The following is a 21,581-nucleotide window of genomic DNA, read 5'->3' as shown; positions in this document are numbered from 1 at the left end:
ATGAGAAGTGGTTGTCCAAATAGTGGACAACCCCTTTAAAAGGAATCTATCAGCTGGATTTCACTCACCACACTATGTATATGTACATGTAGTTCTTTTAAAGGCAAGTCTAGCAATACCTTTACATGGCCAGTGCTTTCCTCTGTTACTGAAAAATCAGCATTTGATTTGATAGGCAAATTAGCGTCTAGGTAAATTCAATCATATTGATATGCAATTTAGGCTGTAGATCAAATTAGGGTGTAGAAGCCCCTGTCACTCAAGCTCTGCTCCCCACTCTATGCTGCAGTAGAAGGCAATGCTGAATGGGGAAAAGAGCTGGAGTGACAGAGGCTTCCGATCTAACATAGTCCTTCAGCTTCATTGGAATATCAGTTCAAATGCTGATTTCTCAGTAACAGAGGAATGGACTGGCCCTGTAAAGGTATTGCTGGATTTGTCTTTGAAAGAGCTATATGCACATACAGTCATGGCCGAAAGAGTTGGCACCCTTGAAATTGTTTCAGAATGAATTATAAAAAATTATATTGTATTCCAAAAGTCATAACTAGTGATGAGCGAGTATATTCGGTTAACAGAGTATCTTCAGCATGCTCGGTGATATGTTTGAATCACTCCCGTGTGCATGATTTACGACTGTTTGACAGCTTTAATACATGTGAGGAATGCTTAAGAAGCAAGTATTCCTCACATGTATTAAAACTGTCAAACAGTCACAAATTATGCACACGGGAGCGATTCAACCATATCACTGAGCACGCTGAAGATACTCAGTACTCGCCCGAGCATACTCGCCGAAAGGATTAACCAAACATAGTCGCTCATCACTAGTCATAACTAACAGGCAATCCATAGCCATAGAGGGCTTAGGGGCCTTTGTTAGGAGGAGAGCCACTGGTGTGACAGACACATGATGTTGAAGCTGAAGTCACTATTGACTGCAGCATCTGAGGGGGTTAAATTTCTGAGATCCAAGTTATTTTTTATACTGGCCATTAGTACAGAAGCTTTGCTGTAAATTACAGCTAGGTTCCTGCAGCGATGGACTGAGCACAGCTTCTGAGCCTGTGCGTTCAGTGTGATATAATTGTACTTCAAGATAACCAGACTTACAGTTTAAAAAGTGAGAAAATATCCTATAAAGTAATGACTAAAGAAACTTCTTCATATTGGGTATATTACCACTTCATTACTACAGCATTTGTCTTCAGACCCAAATAAGTATTGTATTTTTATTTGTGCACTCAATTTTATGGACTCTAATTTTTTTTTAAGATGTTTGCATCTTTCTTTCTTGTGACATGCGGTTTTATTAATATACTATCCTTATATAGCTAATTATCTTGCATAACAGTATTTTAAAGCGCACCTGTCAGCGGGATTGTGCTTACTAAACCACATACACTGTCAGATGGGCGCTGTTACACTGAGTAAAATGATACCTTTGTTAATGAAATCTGTCCAGTGGTTCCTTTATAATCTTTACTTTCATTTCTGACATAATGATATGCATGTACTCTGGTGCTCTCATTATGTATTCATGTATGCCTATCTCTGCCTTGTGACAGGTCACTGTGCTTTCAGTGACCTGCCTACTTTTAAATACTGTCTGTGTAATGTGTGTGTCATATTGAAATTTACATTCCCACAAAATGGCCGCGGCGGCCAGTTCATGCGCAGTAGCATTTCTCGTTTGCCGAGAGATGCTACTGCACACGCACGGGCGCCATTTTGCTTTTGGAAAGAGAATTTGGGTGCAGCAATATGTCGCCGCGCATTCGCAGTAGCATCTCTCGGCAACTAAGAAATGCTACTGCGCACGCCGGTGCGTGTCACATGGATGTCATCTATGTGATACGTTTTGTGGACTGTGTGTCCGCAAGAAAACGGACTTGTCTCCGTGTGGAGCACACGGACGCACAGTCCATGAAAACACACTGAGATGTACATTCATTTGAATGGGTCTGCGTGTGTCAGTGTCTCCGGTACAAAGGGAAAATGTCACCACTTGTACCGGAGATACTGACGTGTGAAAGAGCCCTTGTTGGCAGCACATGTATGCAGAGAATGTGCTGCCGATATACTGATGATACCGTATTGGGACAGAACGATCATACGGGAGTAGAGATTGTTCTGTCCCAATCACTAGTAGTCAGCTTATGCAAACAGGTGGTAAACAAGCATCAAACTAATTGTATATAGTTGATCAATGCTCGTAAAGGTGCCTTGATGTCCCGAAATTGGCACATCTGAAAGCACTATAAAGTTGGTGGCTGGAATGATCTGCACCATTGTGTGAAGGCAATTGCCACCTATTCACAATAGACATAAACCAGAACTTTCTAATAAATGACAGTGATAGATCTTGAAAATCATGAAGTACTAATACCTAAGATATCTTTGAACATTTCATTACAATACTTCACTTGCCTGAAACAAGAAAACTTAATGTAAGATTTGTGGAAAAATTCACTCAAGTCAGAGCTTACATATTATTTTGTGTTTCCTAATCTTTAGAATATAACAAGGCATAAGACACCAATCAGGTTTGTTTCTGCATTACATATCCCTCAACTCATATGTACTTGCTCTCAAACAATGTGCAAAATGGAGTACAGTACATAGAAATAAAGGCGAACATGTGAAACTGTGTGTATGGTGCCATCTTGTGTTAGAAGGTGACATGACAGAAGCAGGCATTCTGCAGAAATCCCATTGCTCTTTCTCATTGATGTATTCCAAAACTTTTTTATTTTTAGTCAACAGAGTTTTTGCAAGGTGAGTTTTTTTAATGGCACCATTTTGGTCAACCAACAACTCCATTATTAAAAGTATTCTCCCAGCATATAACATTGACGATCTATCCTTGGAATACGGTCCGTCACCCCCACCATTTAGGTGGCAGCAGCTCTAGTGGAAAGTGGAAGTAAACACTGAATGGAGCTCATCACTGGTATCCAGCAGCTCCATTTAGTTTTTACATCTGGCCACCAGATGAGTGGGGAATGGTACTCATCAGACCCTCACTAACCTGATATTGATGACCTATCCAATGGACAGGCCATCATCCATATCATATGCTTCACTGACGGACACAGACTGAAGAGGGCCCCATGTAGGAACAGTATATGGGCCCTTGGCAGTCCAATAGCTCCTTATAATGCACAATTCCACATGCTTTAGAGGGGAAATTGGCCCCCTTATCCCCTGGGCCCCTGTGTGTCTGCACAGGTTGTATCAATGATATGTTCATCCCTGATATGCCAGGAGAACCCCTTTTTTTTTCTTTTTTTTTATGTTTTTCTATTTCTTTCACTATTCATCATTCAGTAAAATGAATCATTTATTTTTATTCTTTGAATCATTCTGTTTACGCTAACACCAGACCTGCATAGTTTATTTCTTTTTTTCACAATATTTTTGCACAATAAACCTATTTTTTATAGAAAAATAACATATATCAAGATCCATAACTTTTTATATTTTTTGGTAGTAATATGAGGGATTTTTTTTATTATTTTTATTTTCATTATATTACTACTTACTACATCTTATTACATACTTACATTACTACTTCATATTACTTGTTTTTTATTTATAACCCCTTTAAATTGTTTATGCACTTCTTTTTCTTTTTCTTTAGTCGTTCTATCGGCTTTGAACATGCGAATCTCTGCTATTATGTGTTGCAGTCAGTGTATCATTGCTTGTCTATACTGACTGGCAGACGCAGGGCATTTTGTTAGGCCCCTGCTTGCCATGACAATCCATAGGCACTGCAAAATTGAGTTTTGGATATACACGTATCCCTCTGCCTAATCACTTAGCTGATGTCTTCCTATTGACCACCACATCTAAAAGGTTAAATATTCAGGATTGGGATTAAATCCAATATCACTTGTTGCAATGGTATGTTGGCTGTTAGTTTGTGATTATGCCAGAGCTCCTGTTCCCCACCACCATCACCATAAAGTAATAGTACGTTGGTTTCTGAGAATGACCCGTAGGTATACAGTCATGGCCAAAAGTATTGAGAATGAGACAAATAGTAATTTTTCCAAAGTTTACTGCTTCATTTTTTGTAATGGCAATTTGCATATACTCCTGAATGTCAAAGAGTGATCAGCTTAACAGTAATTACTGTACTTGCAAAGTCAATATTTGCCCAGAAAATGAACTTTAACCCCCAAAACACATTTCAACATCATTGCAGTCCTGCCTTAAAAGGAGCAGCTAACATTTTTTTAGTGATTGATCCATTAACACAGGTGTGGGTGTTGATGAGGACAGGGCTGGCGATCAATCACTCATGATTAAGTAAGAATGACATCACTGGACACTTTAAAAGGAGGCTGGTTCTTGGTATCATTGTTTCTCTTCAGTTAACCATGGTTATCTCTAAAGAAACACGTGCAGCCATCATTGCACTGCACAAAAATGGCCTAACAGGGAAGAGTATCGCAGCTACAAAGATTGCACCTCAGTCAACAATCTATCGCATCATCAAGAACTTCAAGGAGAGAGCTTCCATTGTTCTCAAAAAGGCTCCAGGGCACCCAAGAAAGACCAGCAAGCGCCAGGACCGTATCTTAAAACTGTTTCAGCTGCGGGATCGGACTTTTCGATTGTTTGGGACATCTGGAAAACAGCTTATTCGGAGAAGAAGAGGTGAGCGCTACCACCAGTCTTGTCTCATGCCAACTGTAAAGCATCCTGAAACCATTCATGTGTGGGGTTGCTTCTCAGCCAAGGGAATCGGCTCACTCACAGTCTTGACTAAAATCACAGCCATGAATAAAGAATGGTACCAGAATGTCCTCCAAGAGCAACTTCTCCCAACCGTCCAAGAGCAGTTTGGCGCCCAACAATGCCTTTTCCAGCATGATGGAGCACCTTGCCATAAAGCAAAGGTGATAACTAAATGGCCCATGGAACAAAACATAGAGATTTTGGGTCCATGGCCTGGAAACTCCCCAGATCTTAATCCCATTGAGAACTTGTGGTCAATCATCAAGAGACGGGTGGACAAACAAAAACCAACAAATTCTGGCAAAATGCAAGCATTGATTATGCAAGAATGGACTGCTATCAGTCAGGATTTGGTCCAAAAGTTGATTGAGAGCATGCCAGGGAGAATTACAGAGGTCTTGAAGAAGAAGGGGCAACACTGCAAATATTGACTTGCTGCATTAACTCATTCTAACTGTCAATATAACCTATTGGTACTCATAATATGATTGCAATTATATTTCTGTATGTGATATAAACATCAGACAAACACTAATAAAAACCAGAGGCCAGCAGATCATGTGAAAATATAATTTTGGTGTCATTCTCAAAACCTTTGGCCATGACTGTACTATTAAATTATGGGGTTGGAATGGATTAAATGGGTTACATGCCATTAGAAAAATATGGCTGCTATCTACCAAAAATGGAGCCACTGTGGTCATGGACTGTACAGTAGCTAATAGTACTAAGGAATTTGAGCTGCAATACCAGGTTTGGCCCAATACCAAAAGTGTAGCTTTTTCTGGCCATAAACTCATATAGCCCTACATTTTTTTAGAGAAATAATTAAAGGAAATGAAAAAAAGTGACAAGGAAATTGTTGTACACAGGCCTTCATGGGTAATAGTTAAGTCACGTTCACACATTGAGTATTTGGTGAGTTTTTTACCTCATTTGTAAGACAAAATAAGGAATGGAACAGTGGAACTGTATTTATCGCCCACTCCTGGTTTTGGCTTACAGATACTGATGTAAGAGTTCTAGTCCTCTTCCTCTCTGAAGAGACAATTTGCAAATACTGAGGTAAAAAACTCCCCAAATACTGAACGTGTGAACGTGGCCTCTGACTCTTTTGTTAATTCTCCATCCCACCCCCTCCTATTAAGGGAAAAGCCACTCACTGTTTTTTTTTCCCTTATTTGTACTGATTGCAGCAGTGTCCCCAACTATTTGGAAACAAATTCGTTTTTTTTTTTCCAAATACCAGAGTAGCTCCTCACGCTGCCTTCATGGTATATAAACCTATAGTATCAATCATATTTGCATCATCGCTTTCTCCCTTGTCGTCAATGACATAAGTGTTTGTACTTATATATATGTAGGACAGAAAATAAGAAGATTCCCGCAGAGAACGGAGGGAGGTCGTCAGTGTACTATTCAATGTCTGCTCCTGAAGCCGAGCTTCTGAAGAGGATCACAGACATGCACGCCGGGGGAGCTGGAGCGGAGGAGAACCTGGATGTGAATGAAAAGAAGGTAAAGCATTGCTCAGCAGTAAAATAATGGTTTCCAATAAAGGGAAATGCTGGCATTTATCATTCCAGGACAATCTAATGTGTATGGAAATAATGTCAGGAGAAACCAAGATCGGACATGTTGAGTTACATCATACCAGTGACCTCATTAAAATAAAAATGCATCGTGTGTAGAACGGAGAGTGCACACTCATGGTGTGCTCAGGATATACATGACATAGGTCTTATGTGTATAACTGGCTTTATTTAGTATGGTCAAAGATAAAATCTACTATAAGTGTAAGGGTCTGTCAGATATCAACAACATGGATCTTAAGGCCAATATTGGTGGGATCGGCCAACAGTCTAATGTGTACGGGGGGCTCCCGACTATCCCCCAACAGACGATGTCGGTTTAGGGAGGATCCAGCCTGCTGTATTTCCAGCACCCGATCCTTTTGTTCCCTGGGAAATAAACCATTGCCAGAGAAGCCTGGCATCACCTCTCTCATAGAGAACAGTAGAGCCCACAGCCGAGCCGAGCGTTCCCGTATATGTGGAAATTAGCTGTTGGCCAAACGATCATCCAGTCAACAGTTATCTGATGTGTATAGGAATTGTAAAGAATCCCTCCCATGAAGTTTTTTTTTTTTACTAAAACTGTGTATATGTGTATGTAGTGCAGTGTCAGTGTGTTAATATTCTCACTTAGCGCTGCCTTCTCTGAAGTCCAGCATCCTTCCACTCCTTTTCTGAGTGACGTCACCGCTCTTCAGATTGCTCGGTTCACACTTTGCTCTATGCGTGAGCCAGAAGTCTCTTATAGGCCGGGGTCACACTACCGTACAACACGCCCGACTGCTATGCAATAAAACATCGCATAGCACTCGGCCCAGTATTATACTATGGAGCCGCTCAGATCAACAATTATTTTCTCATGCTGATTTGACTTAAGAGAACAGTCGCAGCATGCTGCGATTTGCAGCGAGACTCGATTCATTCGCACCTATACAACTCTATGGGTGCGTGTGAAACATCGGGCTGCACTCGAATGTCATCCCTGTGTAATGCAGGTGCCGGAATGCAACGCACAGAGACACAAGGCGAGAACAGTAAGAGTTGAATATAAACAGTTTATATATATATTTAACAGGTATGCTGAACAAGGGATTGCAACAAGGTTAATAAACAGTAATTTGAAGTATTAGCAAACTGCGAAGTCTCTCAAGGTAATGTGGTGCCCTAGATCATGGGAGACACCACGTGAGTTCCTTAACTGTGCATATGGCTCTAGCGGGGGTCACCAGTTATTCCCGCTAGGCCGTGAGTCTTTTTCCGGATAAATTAAATTAGGTCACGTTGAGCTTCTTTAGCCCCAACCGTTCCCCTCCCAACCTGAGTACCTAAACCCAATTGTCCCCGGTACCGTGAGTGAACAGTAGAAGTGACGGCCCTGTTCACGTATGCAGCTCCTCTGCTTTCGCTGGCGTGACTTTCCTGGGGCAGCCGTCTCTCAAGTCCCCTCTGCTTGGCCGTTGGAGGCAGTCTCTCAAGCCTTGGGTAGGGGGGTCCAGACCTCGTCTGTCGGCGGGCGGCGTCGGGTTCCGCAAACTCACTCAGCACCGCAAGCAGGTTCCGAGTCTCCTCAGCAGGCACAGCACTTGGGTCACATCTGTGAGGGATCCGAAGCTCTTCTACTGGTGCCCGGCTGTGGCACCTCACAGGTCACGTGGTGCTTCTCAGCATGCAGGGAACACGTCTGCTCCTTTCTGCTGCTTGGCGCCAAAGACTCCTCAGGTTTGCGCGCTGGCCTCTTATCTCCCGGAACTCCTTCCTGGAAGTCACCTGATTGGGTCCAGCGTCTAAATCTGCTCTCCCTTCAACTTCCCTTGCATATCTTGGTTCCGCTTGACTGTGTCTGGCCAGCAGATGGCAGCCTCTCTCCATCTTTGAAACATCATGTAGGAATTCTCTTACAAGCTCTCTCGCCTTTGCTACACCTGTGCAGTCCGATATTCGCAGAGTCAGGCAATGGAAGAGATGGAGAAATTACTCTCTCCGTTCCCTTCACAGCTGTGCTGTGATCCTCTCATGCGAGAGAATCGGAGCACAGTAGCATGACACTCGGCTCACGCTTGCAGCAGAGCAGCAGCCGAGGGTCTTTAGCATATTGCATCCGATGCCATACTCTGGTGTGACTCTGGCCTTAGGCCATGGCCCCACTATCAGTATTTGGTCAGTATTCAGTCAGTATTTTTTCTCAGGAGTGGGAGCCAAAACCAGGAGTGGGACAATCAAAGTAAAAGTATAATAGAAACAAGTCACCAATTCCGCATTTATCACCCACTCTTGGTTTTGGCTTACAAATGCTGAGGAAAAATACTGACCAAATACTGATAGCGGGGCCATTGGCCACATTCACACGTTCAGTATTTGGTCAGTATTTTACATCAGTATTTGTAAGCCAAAACCAGGAGTGGGTGATAAATACCGAAGTGGTGATGTGTTTCTATTATACTTTTCCTCTGATTGTTCCTCTCCTGATTTTGGCTTACAAATACTGAGGTAAAATACTGACCAAATACTGAATGTATGAATGTGGCCTTTCAATGTAAGTCTATGGAGCCTCTTTCATACTGTACGTTCCATAGGCTTTGGCTACGGCCCCACTATCAGTATTTGGTCAGTATTCGGTCAGTATTTTTTCTCAGGAGTGGGAGACAAAACCAGGTGAGGAACAATCAGCGGAAAAGGTATAATAGAAACTAGTTACCAATTCTGCATTTTTCACCCACTCCTGGTTTTGGCTTACAAATACTGAGGAAAAATATTGACCGAATACTGATAGTGGGGTCATAGCCTTACACTGTAAAAGTCACTGCACTCTGCATGATCCGAACAGTCTGAAGTGTGCCGGTGACGTCACTGAGAAGAGGAGCAGAATGGCACAGGACACCAGAGAAGGCAGCAGTAGGTTAATATATATAACACACACTACACTACATATACACAGGGTTAGTGAAAAAAATCTTCATGGCAGTGCTTAACAGTTTGAGCTTTAATTGCAGCCATTTATACCCATCTGCTGTAATAAAATAACTTGTATGTTAGCGGCTACCATATGTATACATTCAGCAAAGCTGAATTCTGTTCTGCTGTAATATATAATGCGGATTTTATTTTCAGACCAAGAACAAGGATCATACTAAGAAATTCCCTATTAAGATGCCATATAATAATCGCCGTGATTGATCATCACTATTCCTTAGTTACAAAATAAGTAGCGCTCTATGTTACCCGCGGGTGCGCAGTGAAGCTGGTAATCACACAGCCTCAAGGCACAGGCGGCCGGACATATACAAGTTTGCATGCGTCCCACAATATCCGCGCTTGCCGGGAGCAGGATTCAAATGCATAGGCGGCGTCAGCAGTGAGTGAATGCTGCGCCCGCCCATGACTGAATATGACAAGCACGCCCCTATTACTGAATAAGCAGATAGGATCTAAGTATATTAAAGATTATAAAATCATTATAGCTGCACCAATTTTAATGAAAAAAGCTTGCTAGTGATGCACATTGCATCACTAACAATGCTAAGGGGTCAGTGTAGAGGGTAGCTAGGAAGTGACAGGTTCCCTTTAACTCTTTATTCTTGCTGCTGTCCTGAGTATTACAGTTTTAGCTTTTTTTTTTAAATCAGCCATACAGTTCCAGAGATCTGGGTCTTTTTATTTAGTGCTAATTATTATGGTCTTTACTAAGGAGGCGTTGGTTATAGGGTAATTATGCAGAGCACCCTAAAGACACGTTTCCAGGGAATCCTGTGAACCCCGTGGTAAAGACTATAACAATTAGCACTAAATAAAAAGGTCCATATGTCTGGAACCTAAACTAGCAGCACCCTCTCCTGGCTGATTTACAGGTCAATCAGCCAGGGGAGGTTGCTGCTGGTTTAGCAATACAGCAGAAGCTGAGGAGCTGTAAGTGCATTGTCACGCCCCAATGCACTTCCAGCCTGAACTTCGCAACACATTTTCTCTTGCTGCTTAAGTAGCACTTTGGGGTCATAAGGGGATTGATTGGCTTATCTTTTAAAGGACTGCCCAGGCATATTAATGGTTTGGTGGGGGGAAGTTTCTGACAGGTTCCCTTAAATTAATTTTACATTTCATAGATCTGCATCTTTACATACAGTACAGACCAAAAGTTTGGACACACCTTCTCATTTAAAGATTTTTCTGTATTTTTATGACTATGAAAATTGTACATTCACATTGAAGACATCAAAACTATGAATTAACACATGTGGAATTATATACTTAACAAAAAAGTGTGAAACAACTGAAAATATATGTCTTATATTCTAGGTTCTTCAAAGTAGCCACCTTTTGCTTTGCTGACTGCTTTGCATACTCTTGGCATTCTCTTGATGAGCTTCAAGAGGTAGTCACCGGAAATGGTCTTCCAACAATCTTGAAGGAGTTCCCAGAGATGCTTAGCACTTGTTGGCCCTTTTGCCTTCACTCTTTGCGGTCCAGCTCACCCCAAACCATCTCGATTGGGTTCAGGTCTGGTGACTGTGGAGGCCAGGTCATCTGGCGTAGCACCCCATCACTCTCCTTCTTGATCAAATAGCCCTTACACAGCCTGGAGGTGTGTTTGGGGTCATTGTCCTGTTGAAAAATAAATGATGGTCCAACTAAACGCAAACCGGATGGAATAGCATGCCACTGCAAGATGCTGTGATAGCCATGCTGGTTCAGTATGCCTTCAATTTTGAATAAATCCTCAACAGTGTCACCAGCAAAGCACCCCCACACCATCACACCTCCTCCATGCTTCACGGTGGGAACCAGGCATGTAGAGTCCATCCGTTCACCTTTTCTGCGTCGCACGCACAAAGACACGGTGGTTGAAACCAAAGATCTCAAATTTGGACTCATCAGACCAAAGCACAGATTTCCACTGGTCTAATGTCCATTCCTTGTGTTCTTTAGCCCAAATAAGTCTCTTCTGCTTGTTGCCTGTCCTTAGCAGTGGTTTCCTAGCAGCTATTTTACCATGAAGGCCTGCTGCACAAAGTCTCCTCTTAACAGTTGTTGTAGAGATGTGTCTGCTGCTAGAACTCTGTGTGGCATTGACCTGGTCTCTAATCTGAGCTGCTGTTAACCTGCGATTTCTGAGGCTGGTGACTTGGATAAACTTATCCTCAGAAGCAGAGGTGACTCTTGGTCTTCCTTTCCTGGGGCGGTCCTCATGTGAGCCAGTTTCTTTGTAGCGCTTCATGGTTTTTGCAACTGCACTTGGGGACACTTTCAAAGTTTGCCCAATTTTTCAGACTGACTGACCTTCATTTCTTAAAGTAATGATGGCCACTCGTTTTTCTTTACTTAGCTGCTTTTTTCTTGCCATAATACAAATTCTAACAGTCTATTCAGTAGGACTATCAGCTGTGTATCCACCTGACTTCTGCACAACACAACTGATGGTCCCAAGCCCATTTATAAGGCAAGAAATCTCACTTATTAAACCTGACAGGGCACACCTGTGAAGTGAAAACCATTTCCGGTGACTACCTCTTGAAGCTCATCAAGAGAATGCCAAGAGTGTGCAAAGCCGTCAGCAAAGCAAAAGGTGGCTACATTGAAGAACCTAGAATATAAGACATATTTTCAGTTGTTTCACACTTTTTTGTTAAGTATATAATTCCACATGTGTTAATTCATAGTTTTGATGCCTTTAGTGTGAATGTACAATTTTCAAAGTCATGAAAATACAGAAAAATCATGAGAAGGTGTGTCCAAACTTTTGGTCTGTACTGTATGTGGTGATACCATATATGTTGATTTTTTTTATTTCTTTAATATTACATTAGGAGAAGGTGGGTTATTCAAACTTTTACATTTTTTAATATATTTAAAAACTTTACTTACTTTATTTTTTTTTAATCCTACTTAAAGACTTAAAACAAATTATATATTGCAGTACTTCTAGTATTATAAAACATAGCAAAAAATACTATCTCTTCTGAAGCCCAACCACGAGCTGGGCATTATGGAAGTACAAGAGTGGCACCAAACGGAGCTGTCAGCAGGAACTTGCCTGCCATGGTAACAAATGATAATACATCTGCATCTCGTGGTGTCATCCAAATAAGCAAGAATGCCGGTTGCAACCATTTAAATGCTGCTGTTGTAGATGAACAGTGGTATGTAAATGGTTAAACAGGAGTGATCTGCTGTTAGAGGCAGGTGTCGAAACTGAGTCCGCACCATACACTTGCATGTACGATTACGTTGATACCAAATATACAAATTTTGATTTATGTTTTATTACTTTTGTACAATTAATATGCTGCTTGAGAAAAAAATGTGTCGCCATATTCTGAGAGCCATACGTTTTTTTTTCTGTCATGAAGCTTGTACATTCTTCCAAAATGCAATGACTAACTAATAAGATAGTAGTGTCCTCAAGGCCCAATATATCTGCATCCTTAACCCCTTTACCCCCAAGGGTGGTTTGCACGTTAATGACCAGGCCAATTTTTACAATTCTCACCACTGTCACTTTATGAGGTAATTAGTCTGAAACGCTTCAACGGATCCCGCTGATTCTGAGATTGTTTTTTTGTGACATATTGTAATTCATGATAGTGGTAAAATTTCTTCGATATCACTTGCGTTTATTTGTGAAAAAATTGGAAATTTGGCGAAAATTTAGAAAATTTCACAATTTTCAAAATTTTTATTTTTATTCTGTTAAATCAGAGAGATATGTCACACAAAATAGTTAATAAATAACATTTCTCACATGTCTACTTTATATCAACACAATTTTGGATCCAACATTTTTTTTATTAGTGCGCTATAAGGGTTAAAAGTTGATCAGCGATTTCTCATTTTTCCAACAAAATTTACAAAACCATATTTTTAGGGACCACATCACATTTGAAGTGACTTTGAGGGGCCTTTATGACAGAAAATACCCAAAAGTGACACCATTCTAAAAACTGCACCCCTCAAGGTGCTCAAAACAACATTCAAGAAGTATATTAACCCTTCACGTGCTTCACAGGAATTTTTGGAATGGGGAAGAAAAAAATGAACATTTAACTATTTTCACAAAAATGTTATTTTAGGCCCCAATTTTTTTATTTTTTCAAGGGTAACAGGAAAAAATTGACCCCAAAATTTGTTGTGCAATTTCCCCTGAGCACGCAGATACCCTATACGTGGGGAAAAACACTGTTTGGGCGCACAGCAGGGCTCAGAAGGGAAGGAGCGCCATTTGACTTTTTGAATGTAAAATTTGCTTGAATAATTAGCGGACGCCATGTTGCGTTTGGAGAGCCCCTGACACCATTTTGGAAACTAGACCCTTCAGGGAACTTATCTAGATGTATGGTGAGCACCTTGAACCCTCAGGTGCTTCACAGAAGTTTATAACATGGAGCTGTGAAAATAAAATTTTCACATTTTTCCCACAAAATGTTTTTCAGCCCCCAGATTTGCATTTTCATAAGGGTAACAGCATAAATTGCACCATGCAACTTGTTGTGCAATCTCTCCTGAGTAAGCCGATACCCCATATGTGGGGGAAAACCACTGCTTGGGCGTACAGCCGGGTTCGGAAGGGAAGGAGCGCCATTTGACTTTTTGAATGTAAAATTTGCTTGAATAATTAGCGGATGTGCCCCTGATGTGCCTAAACAGTGGAAAACCCCCACAAGTGACACCATTTTGGAAACTAGACCCCTGAGGGAACTTATCTAGATGTGTGATGAGCACCCTTAACCCCCAGGTGCTTAACAGAAGTTGAGAACATGAAGCCGTGAGAATAAAAAAATCTAACGTTTTCCACAAATATGATATTTTTGCCCCACATTTTTTAGTTTCACAAGGGTAAGAGGAGAAAATGGAACCTAAAAACTGTTGTGCAATTTCTCCTGAGTAAGCCAATACCCCATATGTGGGCAAAATACACTGTTTGGGCGCACGTCAGGGTTCAGAAGGGAAGGAGCACTATGTGACTTTTTGAGCACAAAATTGTCTGGAATCAAGAGCGGACGCCATGTCGCATTTCAGGAGCCCCTAATGTGCCGAATTAGTGGAAACCCCCACAATTGACTCCATTTTGGAAACTAGACCCCTCAAGGATTTTATCAAGGGGTATAGTGTACATTTTGAACCCAGAGGTACGACACAGAATTTGATAACATTAGGTCATCATATTGAATAAGTTGTCATTAGTCTTGAGCGCAAGTGCTCGCTGCTTGAGTTTGCATCGAGTACTCGGGTATGCACCAAGTATCGCGGGTGCTCGAGTGACATGCTCGAGTCCTTGCCCCGCATGTTTCACGGTTGTTAACACCCAAAAAAAAACCATACGGGGATTGCTTGTGCATGGCTGGCGATCCCAGCAACGTTTTTTTTGGCCGCGAAGCATATGGGGCAGAGACTCGAGCATGTCACTCGAACACCTGCGATACTCAGTGCATACCTGAGCACCCGATGCAAGCTCAAGTAGTGAGCACTTGCACTCAACACTGGTCGCCATATTGTCATTATTTTTTTTTCTTTACTTTTGAAAAAATCCCAACCCCAACCCCAACTCTAATACAACCCTAACCCCAACCCCAACCCTAGCCCCAATCCTAACCCCAACCCTAACCCCAACCCTAACCCTAGCCCAACCCTAACCCCAACCCCAACCCTAATCCTAGCCCAACCCTAACCCTAGCCCAACCTTAACTCAACCCTAACCCTAGCACAACCCTAACCCTAACCCTAGAGTTTATTTTTTACGCCTTTCCTCGTGCGGTATAAGTGATTAGACGACTTTATTCTTCGGGTCGGTGCGACTACACCGATACCAGATTCGCCATATTTTGAGAGCTATAATTTTTCAATATTTCGGCCAACAGTCATGTGACGGCTTGTTTTTTTTTCAGGACAAGTTGACGTTTTTATTGGTACCATTTTCGGGCATGTGACATTTTTTGATCGCTTTCTATTCTGATTTTTTGGAGGCAGAATAAACAAAAACCAACAATTCAGGAATTGTTTTTGAGGTTTTTTTTTCATGCCGTTCCGCGTGTGGTAAAATAGATAATGTAGCGTTATTCTTCTGGTCAGTACGTTTACAGCGGTACCACATTTATATCTTTTTTTATGTTTTGGCGCTTTTACACAATAAAAACGATTTTCTAGAAAAAATTATTTTTTGTATCGCTTTATTCTGAGAGCTATAACTTTTTTATTTTTCGGATAATAGAGCTGTGTGGCGGCTTGTTTTTTGCGGGACAAGATGACGTTTTCAGTAGTACAATTTTTATTTACATTCGTCTTTTTGATCGCGTGTTATTCCATTTTTTGTTTGGCGGTATGATGATAAAGCATTGTTTTTTGCTTCGTTTTTTATTTTTATTTTTTACCATGTTCACTAAAGGGCTTAACTTGTGGGGCAGTTTTATAGGTCAGGTCGTTCCGGACGCGGCGATACCAAATATGTGTACTTTTATTGGTTTATTTTATTTTTCATAATAAATAAATATTATGGGTACAATATATTTTTATTTTTTGGGGATTATTTTTTTAATTTTTTTTTTCACTTTTCTACTTTTTTTTTACTTTTACACATTGTTCCACTATGGGACTTTCACTTTTTGCAGCCTGTCAGCGCTGCACACAGGGGAGACATTACTTTGGTCGTGCACTGCGCATGACCAAAGTAACGTCCTGTCTCCTGGTGACCCGGATGTTGTCATTACGACATCGGGTCGTCATGGCAACATCCGGAAGCCGCCGCAAACATCGGTGGACGCCGGCAGGTGAGGTGAGTATAGCGATCACCTTCCTCCCTTGCCACCGCAATGCTGCGATCGACTTCGATCGCAGCATTGGGAGGTTAATGTGCCAGGAGCGGTGCAGGACCGCTCCCTGCACATAGCACCGGGTGTCAGCTGTGACAATCAGCTGACACCCGGCGGCGATCGCACCGCTTGTGTGTGGGCTCGATCGCAGCGTGCCTAATAATACGTAGCTGGTCCATAAGTCCCAGGGCACAGCTACGTACTATCACTGACGAGGTTGGAAAGGGGTTAAAGGGAATCTGTCACCAGATTTTTGCTACCCCATCTGAGAACAGCAAGATGTAGGGTCAGAGACCCTGATTCCAGTGATGTATCACTTCTTTACTGGTTGCTGCAGTTTTGATTAAAAACTGTTTTATCTGCTGCAGATCTACCAGTTCTCTGAATTCTGAGCTCTGTATAACCCCGCCCACACTAGTGATTGTCAGCTTTCTTTCTGTGTACACTGTGCATAGGCAGAAAACTACCAATCAGTAATTTAGGTGGGGTTGGACTACCTTGCAGCGGGTTTACTAGTCCTCTAGTGATAATCTCCTGCTGATAAAACAATGATTTTATAAAAACTGCTCAAGCAGCCCAATAAGTGACACATCGCTGGAATCAAGGTCTCTGCCACTACATTAAACTGCTGTCAGATTAGACAGCAATAACCTGGTGACAGATTCCCTTTAAGGATGAAAAGCTGAAGCATAAACATATAATTGTGTGCACCATTTCTTCTTGCAAAGCATTGATGTATATGTATTGCAGATATGAAGTGATGTAAGAAAAATAAATGTGTGCAACATGCCTGTGGAGATCTGTATTGTGCCACTTTCACCATTTCATTAAATTTTGCCCAACTGGCAACAAAAATTAATTCACTTTCATATCTGTTGATTTTCTCATCAGGCATTGAATATTTCTTGTAGCTTTGTAAGTCATGGAAAGCATCTTGATATGTGAAATATTTTTCTTTTATTCACAGGCTAAACTAATTGCTAGCATTAATTATAAACTTGAGAATTTGAAGCATGCCAAAGAAAGTCTTCTAGTTGATGTAAAGCTCAACAACAGCCTAGGAGAAGAGATGGAAGTCCTGATAGAGAAACTCTGCAAACCCAATGAGTTTGACAAGTATAAGATGTTCATTGGAGATCTGGACAAAGTGGTCAATCTTCTGCTGTCTCTCTCAGGACGTCTGGCCAAGGTGGAAAACGTACTCAGCACATTTGGAGAAAATACCAGTGCTGAAGAACGGGTAATCATTATATTATACATTATCTTATTTTAGTGACCGGCTAGAGATTGAATCTATTTGTTAGACGTCAAGCTGCCAAGGAATCTCTCATCTCTCTTTATGGTGGCTGTAATAAACAGTATTATGACTTGAAGTAGCTCTCCAGTATTTAATTTTATTAATATAGCATTCATTTGTAAGTAGCATATAATTATTCAGTCTTTGATCTAATTGGGTTTTATGCACTAGCTACTCTTATGAGGGAACGTCCAGCCTTTTGGTTTTAAGTTTGTCCAATATTTTGCATTATTTTGACTCTGCTCTGTAATAGATGTTGGTTGGTTTCAGTCACTAGAGAGAACATGGGAGGATATTGTATATTGTATTATTATTAACCGTAACCCCTTAAAGGGGTTGTCTGGGCTAATGATATTGATGACTTATCCTTAAGATAGTGTTACATGCACGCCGCTAAGTTCAGATAGGGGCGAGACAGGTTACATGAATTCTTTGGAATCCTGGGGGAACCGTTACTCAGGGCGACCATAGACCATGTGCTGCAGCTTCTCTCAGGTACTCAGGGGTATTGACCCTCTGGCACAGACACGTAGGTTGTTTCACTTGCTGACCAGACACACTTGACAAGAGTCCTCATAAACGGTAGAACAGTAGCATTTAATAAGAAGCCGCAGAGTCAGTGCAAGTTAAGTCTTATCAGCAACAGGCTCCAGTGACAAACAGTACAGTTTCCTTTGCAGCACAGCAGTTCACAGTTTTCCCAGTAGTACAGGACAGCACCGTTCTAATGCAAAGGCACATTAATGAACACAGCATTCTTTACAGCACAGTGAGATGAAGGATGGAGGAGGGTTTGCTGAGGGAGATGATCCCTGTGACACCATTTCTTACAGTCCTTATCTTTCTGCTTGACAATACTCTTCACTGCTAGTTCAGGAACTCTACCTGACCTATGCTTAGCTTCACTCCTGACTTGAATCTTTTTCACTTGCAGGGGCGCTTCTGTGAGATACAGAACACACACACCACCTTTCTCTTCGCCTCCAGCCAGAGAGTAAACAACTTTCCCACAATCCCCCTGGGGCTCTGCTAAAACCCTCCCTGTCTCCTGTGACTGTGTTAACCCCTCTAGTTGCTGAATGCTTCTGGAGCACTCTTCCTGTCTCATGTACTTGTGTTACTTCTAATAGTTGCTGAATGCCTTTAAAGCAACAGCACTACTTGTGACTGTCACACTCTGCAACAGCACTACTTCTGCATGTCACACTAGATCATCAATATCAGATCAGTAGGGGTCCAATACCACCATCGATACACTATTATCAACTCAGGCAACATCCAAATGTGAATACTGAACAGCTCGGTTCACTGAGTTGTGGCTGCTTCCAAGAACGGAAGCTCAGCTACTGTTTAATAGGAGCTGATTTGCAGTACCCGAGAGTGGTCACCAAACAGTGTACAAAGCTGTGCTGTTAGGTCTGTTCACTCTTTACACCAGGTTGCCCAAGCTGTAACAGCTGATCTGTGGGTGTTGGGTTTTGGACCTCCACCAATCTGATATTGATGACCTATCATAGTGGTGAAACACCTCTTTAAGCAGCATCCAATCTGAAGGAGCAGCTGTGCAGTTTAAGGCCTGTCATAGCCACTGACACTATTAGAGCCAAGCTACAGCTAAGCTATTAATAATGCTTAAAAAATAAAGTTGATAACACAAAATTACAGAAAATGGATAAGTAAACCTTGCCTAAGCAATTGATTTAAGGACACAAGTGAACATGTGATCTTTATTCATAGTCAGCCATCTTCTTTTAGCAAGGCATTAATAACTTCATAGACACTATAGATTTAATATCAGATGATAGATTTCATGTTGAACTTTCAGCAATACTAATACAATTATTGAAACTAATTGCAGAATACCTGTAAGGAAAAGAAAAAGCAACTTAGTGGACAACTTGAAGATGCTCGAGAACTTAAGGAGAACTTGGATCGTCGTGAGAAACTGGTGGCAGACATCTTGGGAAACTACCTCACCGGAGAACAATTTCAAGACTACCAGCAATTTGTGAAAATTAAATCAGCCCTTCTTATTGAACAGAGGGAGTTGGATGACAAGATTAAACTTAGTCATGAGCAACTTAGTTGCCTGCTAGAAAGTTTACCTAGAGATTTCATGGTGAATAGAAAAGTGCCTTCATCATCTTTGGGAAATGCAAAAATGCTTCCACCAATGATCACCTCTCTTTAATGGTACTTTAAAAATCAGTCAGAAGACTCCAGTAGGGTAAGGTATTAGTGAAATTTCTACGGTGTTACAGTCAAGCCATTGACACAACTTAAAAACTCTTTATGACAGTAAAACAAAGTAAGACAGCATTTGGTATAGATATCAATATCGTGATGAAGGACATGCCACACTTGTACTTTCTGTCAGTGCCTCATCCTTGTAATACAAGTGATAAGTATTCCTGGGAATAATGAATCTCCCTAAGCGACTAATGGATGGAACAAGAAGACAATACATGACTCCTAACTTATGGTTTTGCCACAACATCTGACAAACGCCTTAATGATTCTGCCTTGAAATTATTGCTATTTATAAAATTCATTTTTGTAAGTGAATGATGTAAGTTTTGTATATATGCTAACCTGTATTCTTCTGTAGAAAATTCCTTTTTTGTATTTTGTAAAGAAATGTAACTAAATCTGATGTCACAAGTAAGATGACATATTATATTGATTTTGTTTTTGGAGTTTACATCAAGTGACTTGTTTAAGATTGTCAAAATTGCCATTTTAGATACAAATTTGAAAAGAAAAATCTGGCCAAAACATCACAGTAACTATAGTCAAACTTCTGCGAAGAGTGTGCCAATGAGGAGCCTGTACGGCCATGTTTTTATATTGGTACAACTATGTGCCAGGCCTACTGTATTATGAAGTGCCTAAAATACATTGTCTGCTGGCACTTAAAGGGTTAATGCTCTGCTTATGTAAGACATGTCCTTCTGAATGAAGCACTTTGCCCAGCAAAGACATAATGTATGTCACTTCCGTGTTGTCCACAGTGTTGATTTGCTCTTGTTTTCTATGCACAGGCACAAAAACTTCACCATATATGACTGATTTCAAGGATCAAAATACACCTCTGGACAATAAAATGTTCTTTGTAATTTATTTTCCGGATTTTTTTTTTCTTTGTGCGTTTCTGCATTATTTTTAAATAGAAGTAAAGTGAGACACTAACTCATTACTGAACTTACATATCTACAGTGCCTACAAGTAGTATTCAACCCCCTGCAGATTTAGCTGGTTGACACATGCGGAATTAACTTGGCATTGTGACATTTGTACTGTAGATCAGCCTGGAAGTGGGAAATGCACTGCAGCAAATTTTTTTTTTTTTTTTTTTAAAACGTTAAAAGTTAATTCAGAGTGTCATTTATTATTCAACCCCTCAAACCACAAGAATTCTGTTTGGTACCCCTAAAGTATTAAGAAGTAGTTCAGGCACCAAGAATAATGAGCTTCACATGTGTGGATTAAAGATCTCTTTTGCCAGCCTTTTCTGACTATTTAAGACCCTCCCCAAACTTGTGAACAGCACTCAGACATGGTCAGCATGGGAAAGACAAAGGAGCATTCCAAGGCCATCAGAGACAAGATCGTGGAGGGTCACAAGGCTGGCAAGGGGTACAAAACCCTTTCCAAGGAGTTGGGCCTACCTGTCTCCACTGTTGGGAGCATCATCCGTAAGTGGAAGGCTTATGGAACTACTGTTAGCCTTCCACGGCCAGGACAGCCTTTGAAAGTGTCCTCCTGTGCCGAGGCCAGGCTTGTCCGAAGAGTCAAGGCTAACCCAAGGACAACAAGGAAGGAGCTCCGGGAAGATCTCATGGCAGTGGGGACATTGGTTTCAGTCAATACCATAAGTAACGTACTCCACCGCAATGGTCTCCGTTCCAGACGAGCCCGTAAGGTACCTTTACTTTCAAAGCGTCATGTCAAGGCTCGTCTACAGTTTGCTCATGATCACTTGGAGGACTCTGAGACAGACTGGTTCAAGGTTTTATGGTCTGATGAGACCAAGATCGAGATCTTTGGTGCCAACCACACACGTGACGTTTGGAGACTGGATGGCACTGCATACGACCCCAAGAATACCATCCCTACAGTCAAGCATGGTGGTGGCAGCATCATGCTGTGGGGCTGTTTCTCAGCCAA

The 21,581-nt window shown here is 41.4% G+C and overlaps 1 protein-coding gene across 4 annotated transcripts in view; it reads left to right on the top strand.

Moving 5' to 3' along the window:
* Window positions 1-20,471, top strand: part of SHROOM3 (shroom family member 3) — a 461,578-nt gene extending 441,107 nt beyond the window's left edge. For 3 of the 4 annotated variants that reach the window (XM_073637100.1, XM_073637101.1, XM_073637102.1), the window contains 3 exons: window positions 6,114-6,267; window positions 17,085-17,357; window positions 19,273-20,419. In XM_073637100.1, coding sequence (XP_073493201.1) covers window positions 6,114-6,267; window positions 17,085-17,357; window positions 19,273-19,605 — 760 coding nt within the window. In that variant the 3' untranslated portion in view covers window positions 19,606-20,419. Of the gene's footprint in view, window positions 1-6,113; window positions 6,268-17,084; window positions 17,358-19,272 lie in introns of all 4 variants that reach the window. The other variant, XM_073637099.1, reaches the window with a different exon arrangement.
* Window positions 20,472-21,581: the final 1,110 nt, after the last annotated feature.

The sequence above is a fragment of the Phyllobates terribilis genome, unplaced genomic scaffold (assembly GCF_046119375.1).
Source record: "Phyllobates terribilis strain yellow unplaced genomic scaffold, ASM4611937v1 Scaffold_1__5_contigs__length_1240528914, whole genome shotgun sequence".
In the NCBI taxonomy this organism is placed as follows: Eukaryota; Metazoa; Chordata; class Amphibia; order Anura; family Dendrobatidae; genus Phyllobates; species Phyllobates terribilis.
This window is presented reverse-complemented; position numbering and strand designations above follow the sequence as displayed.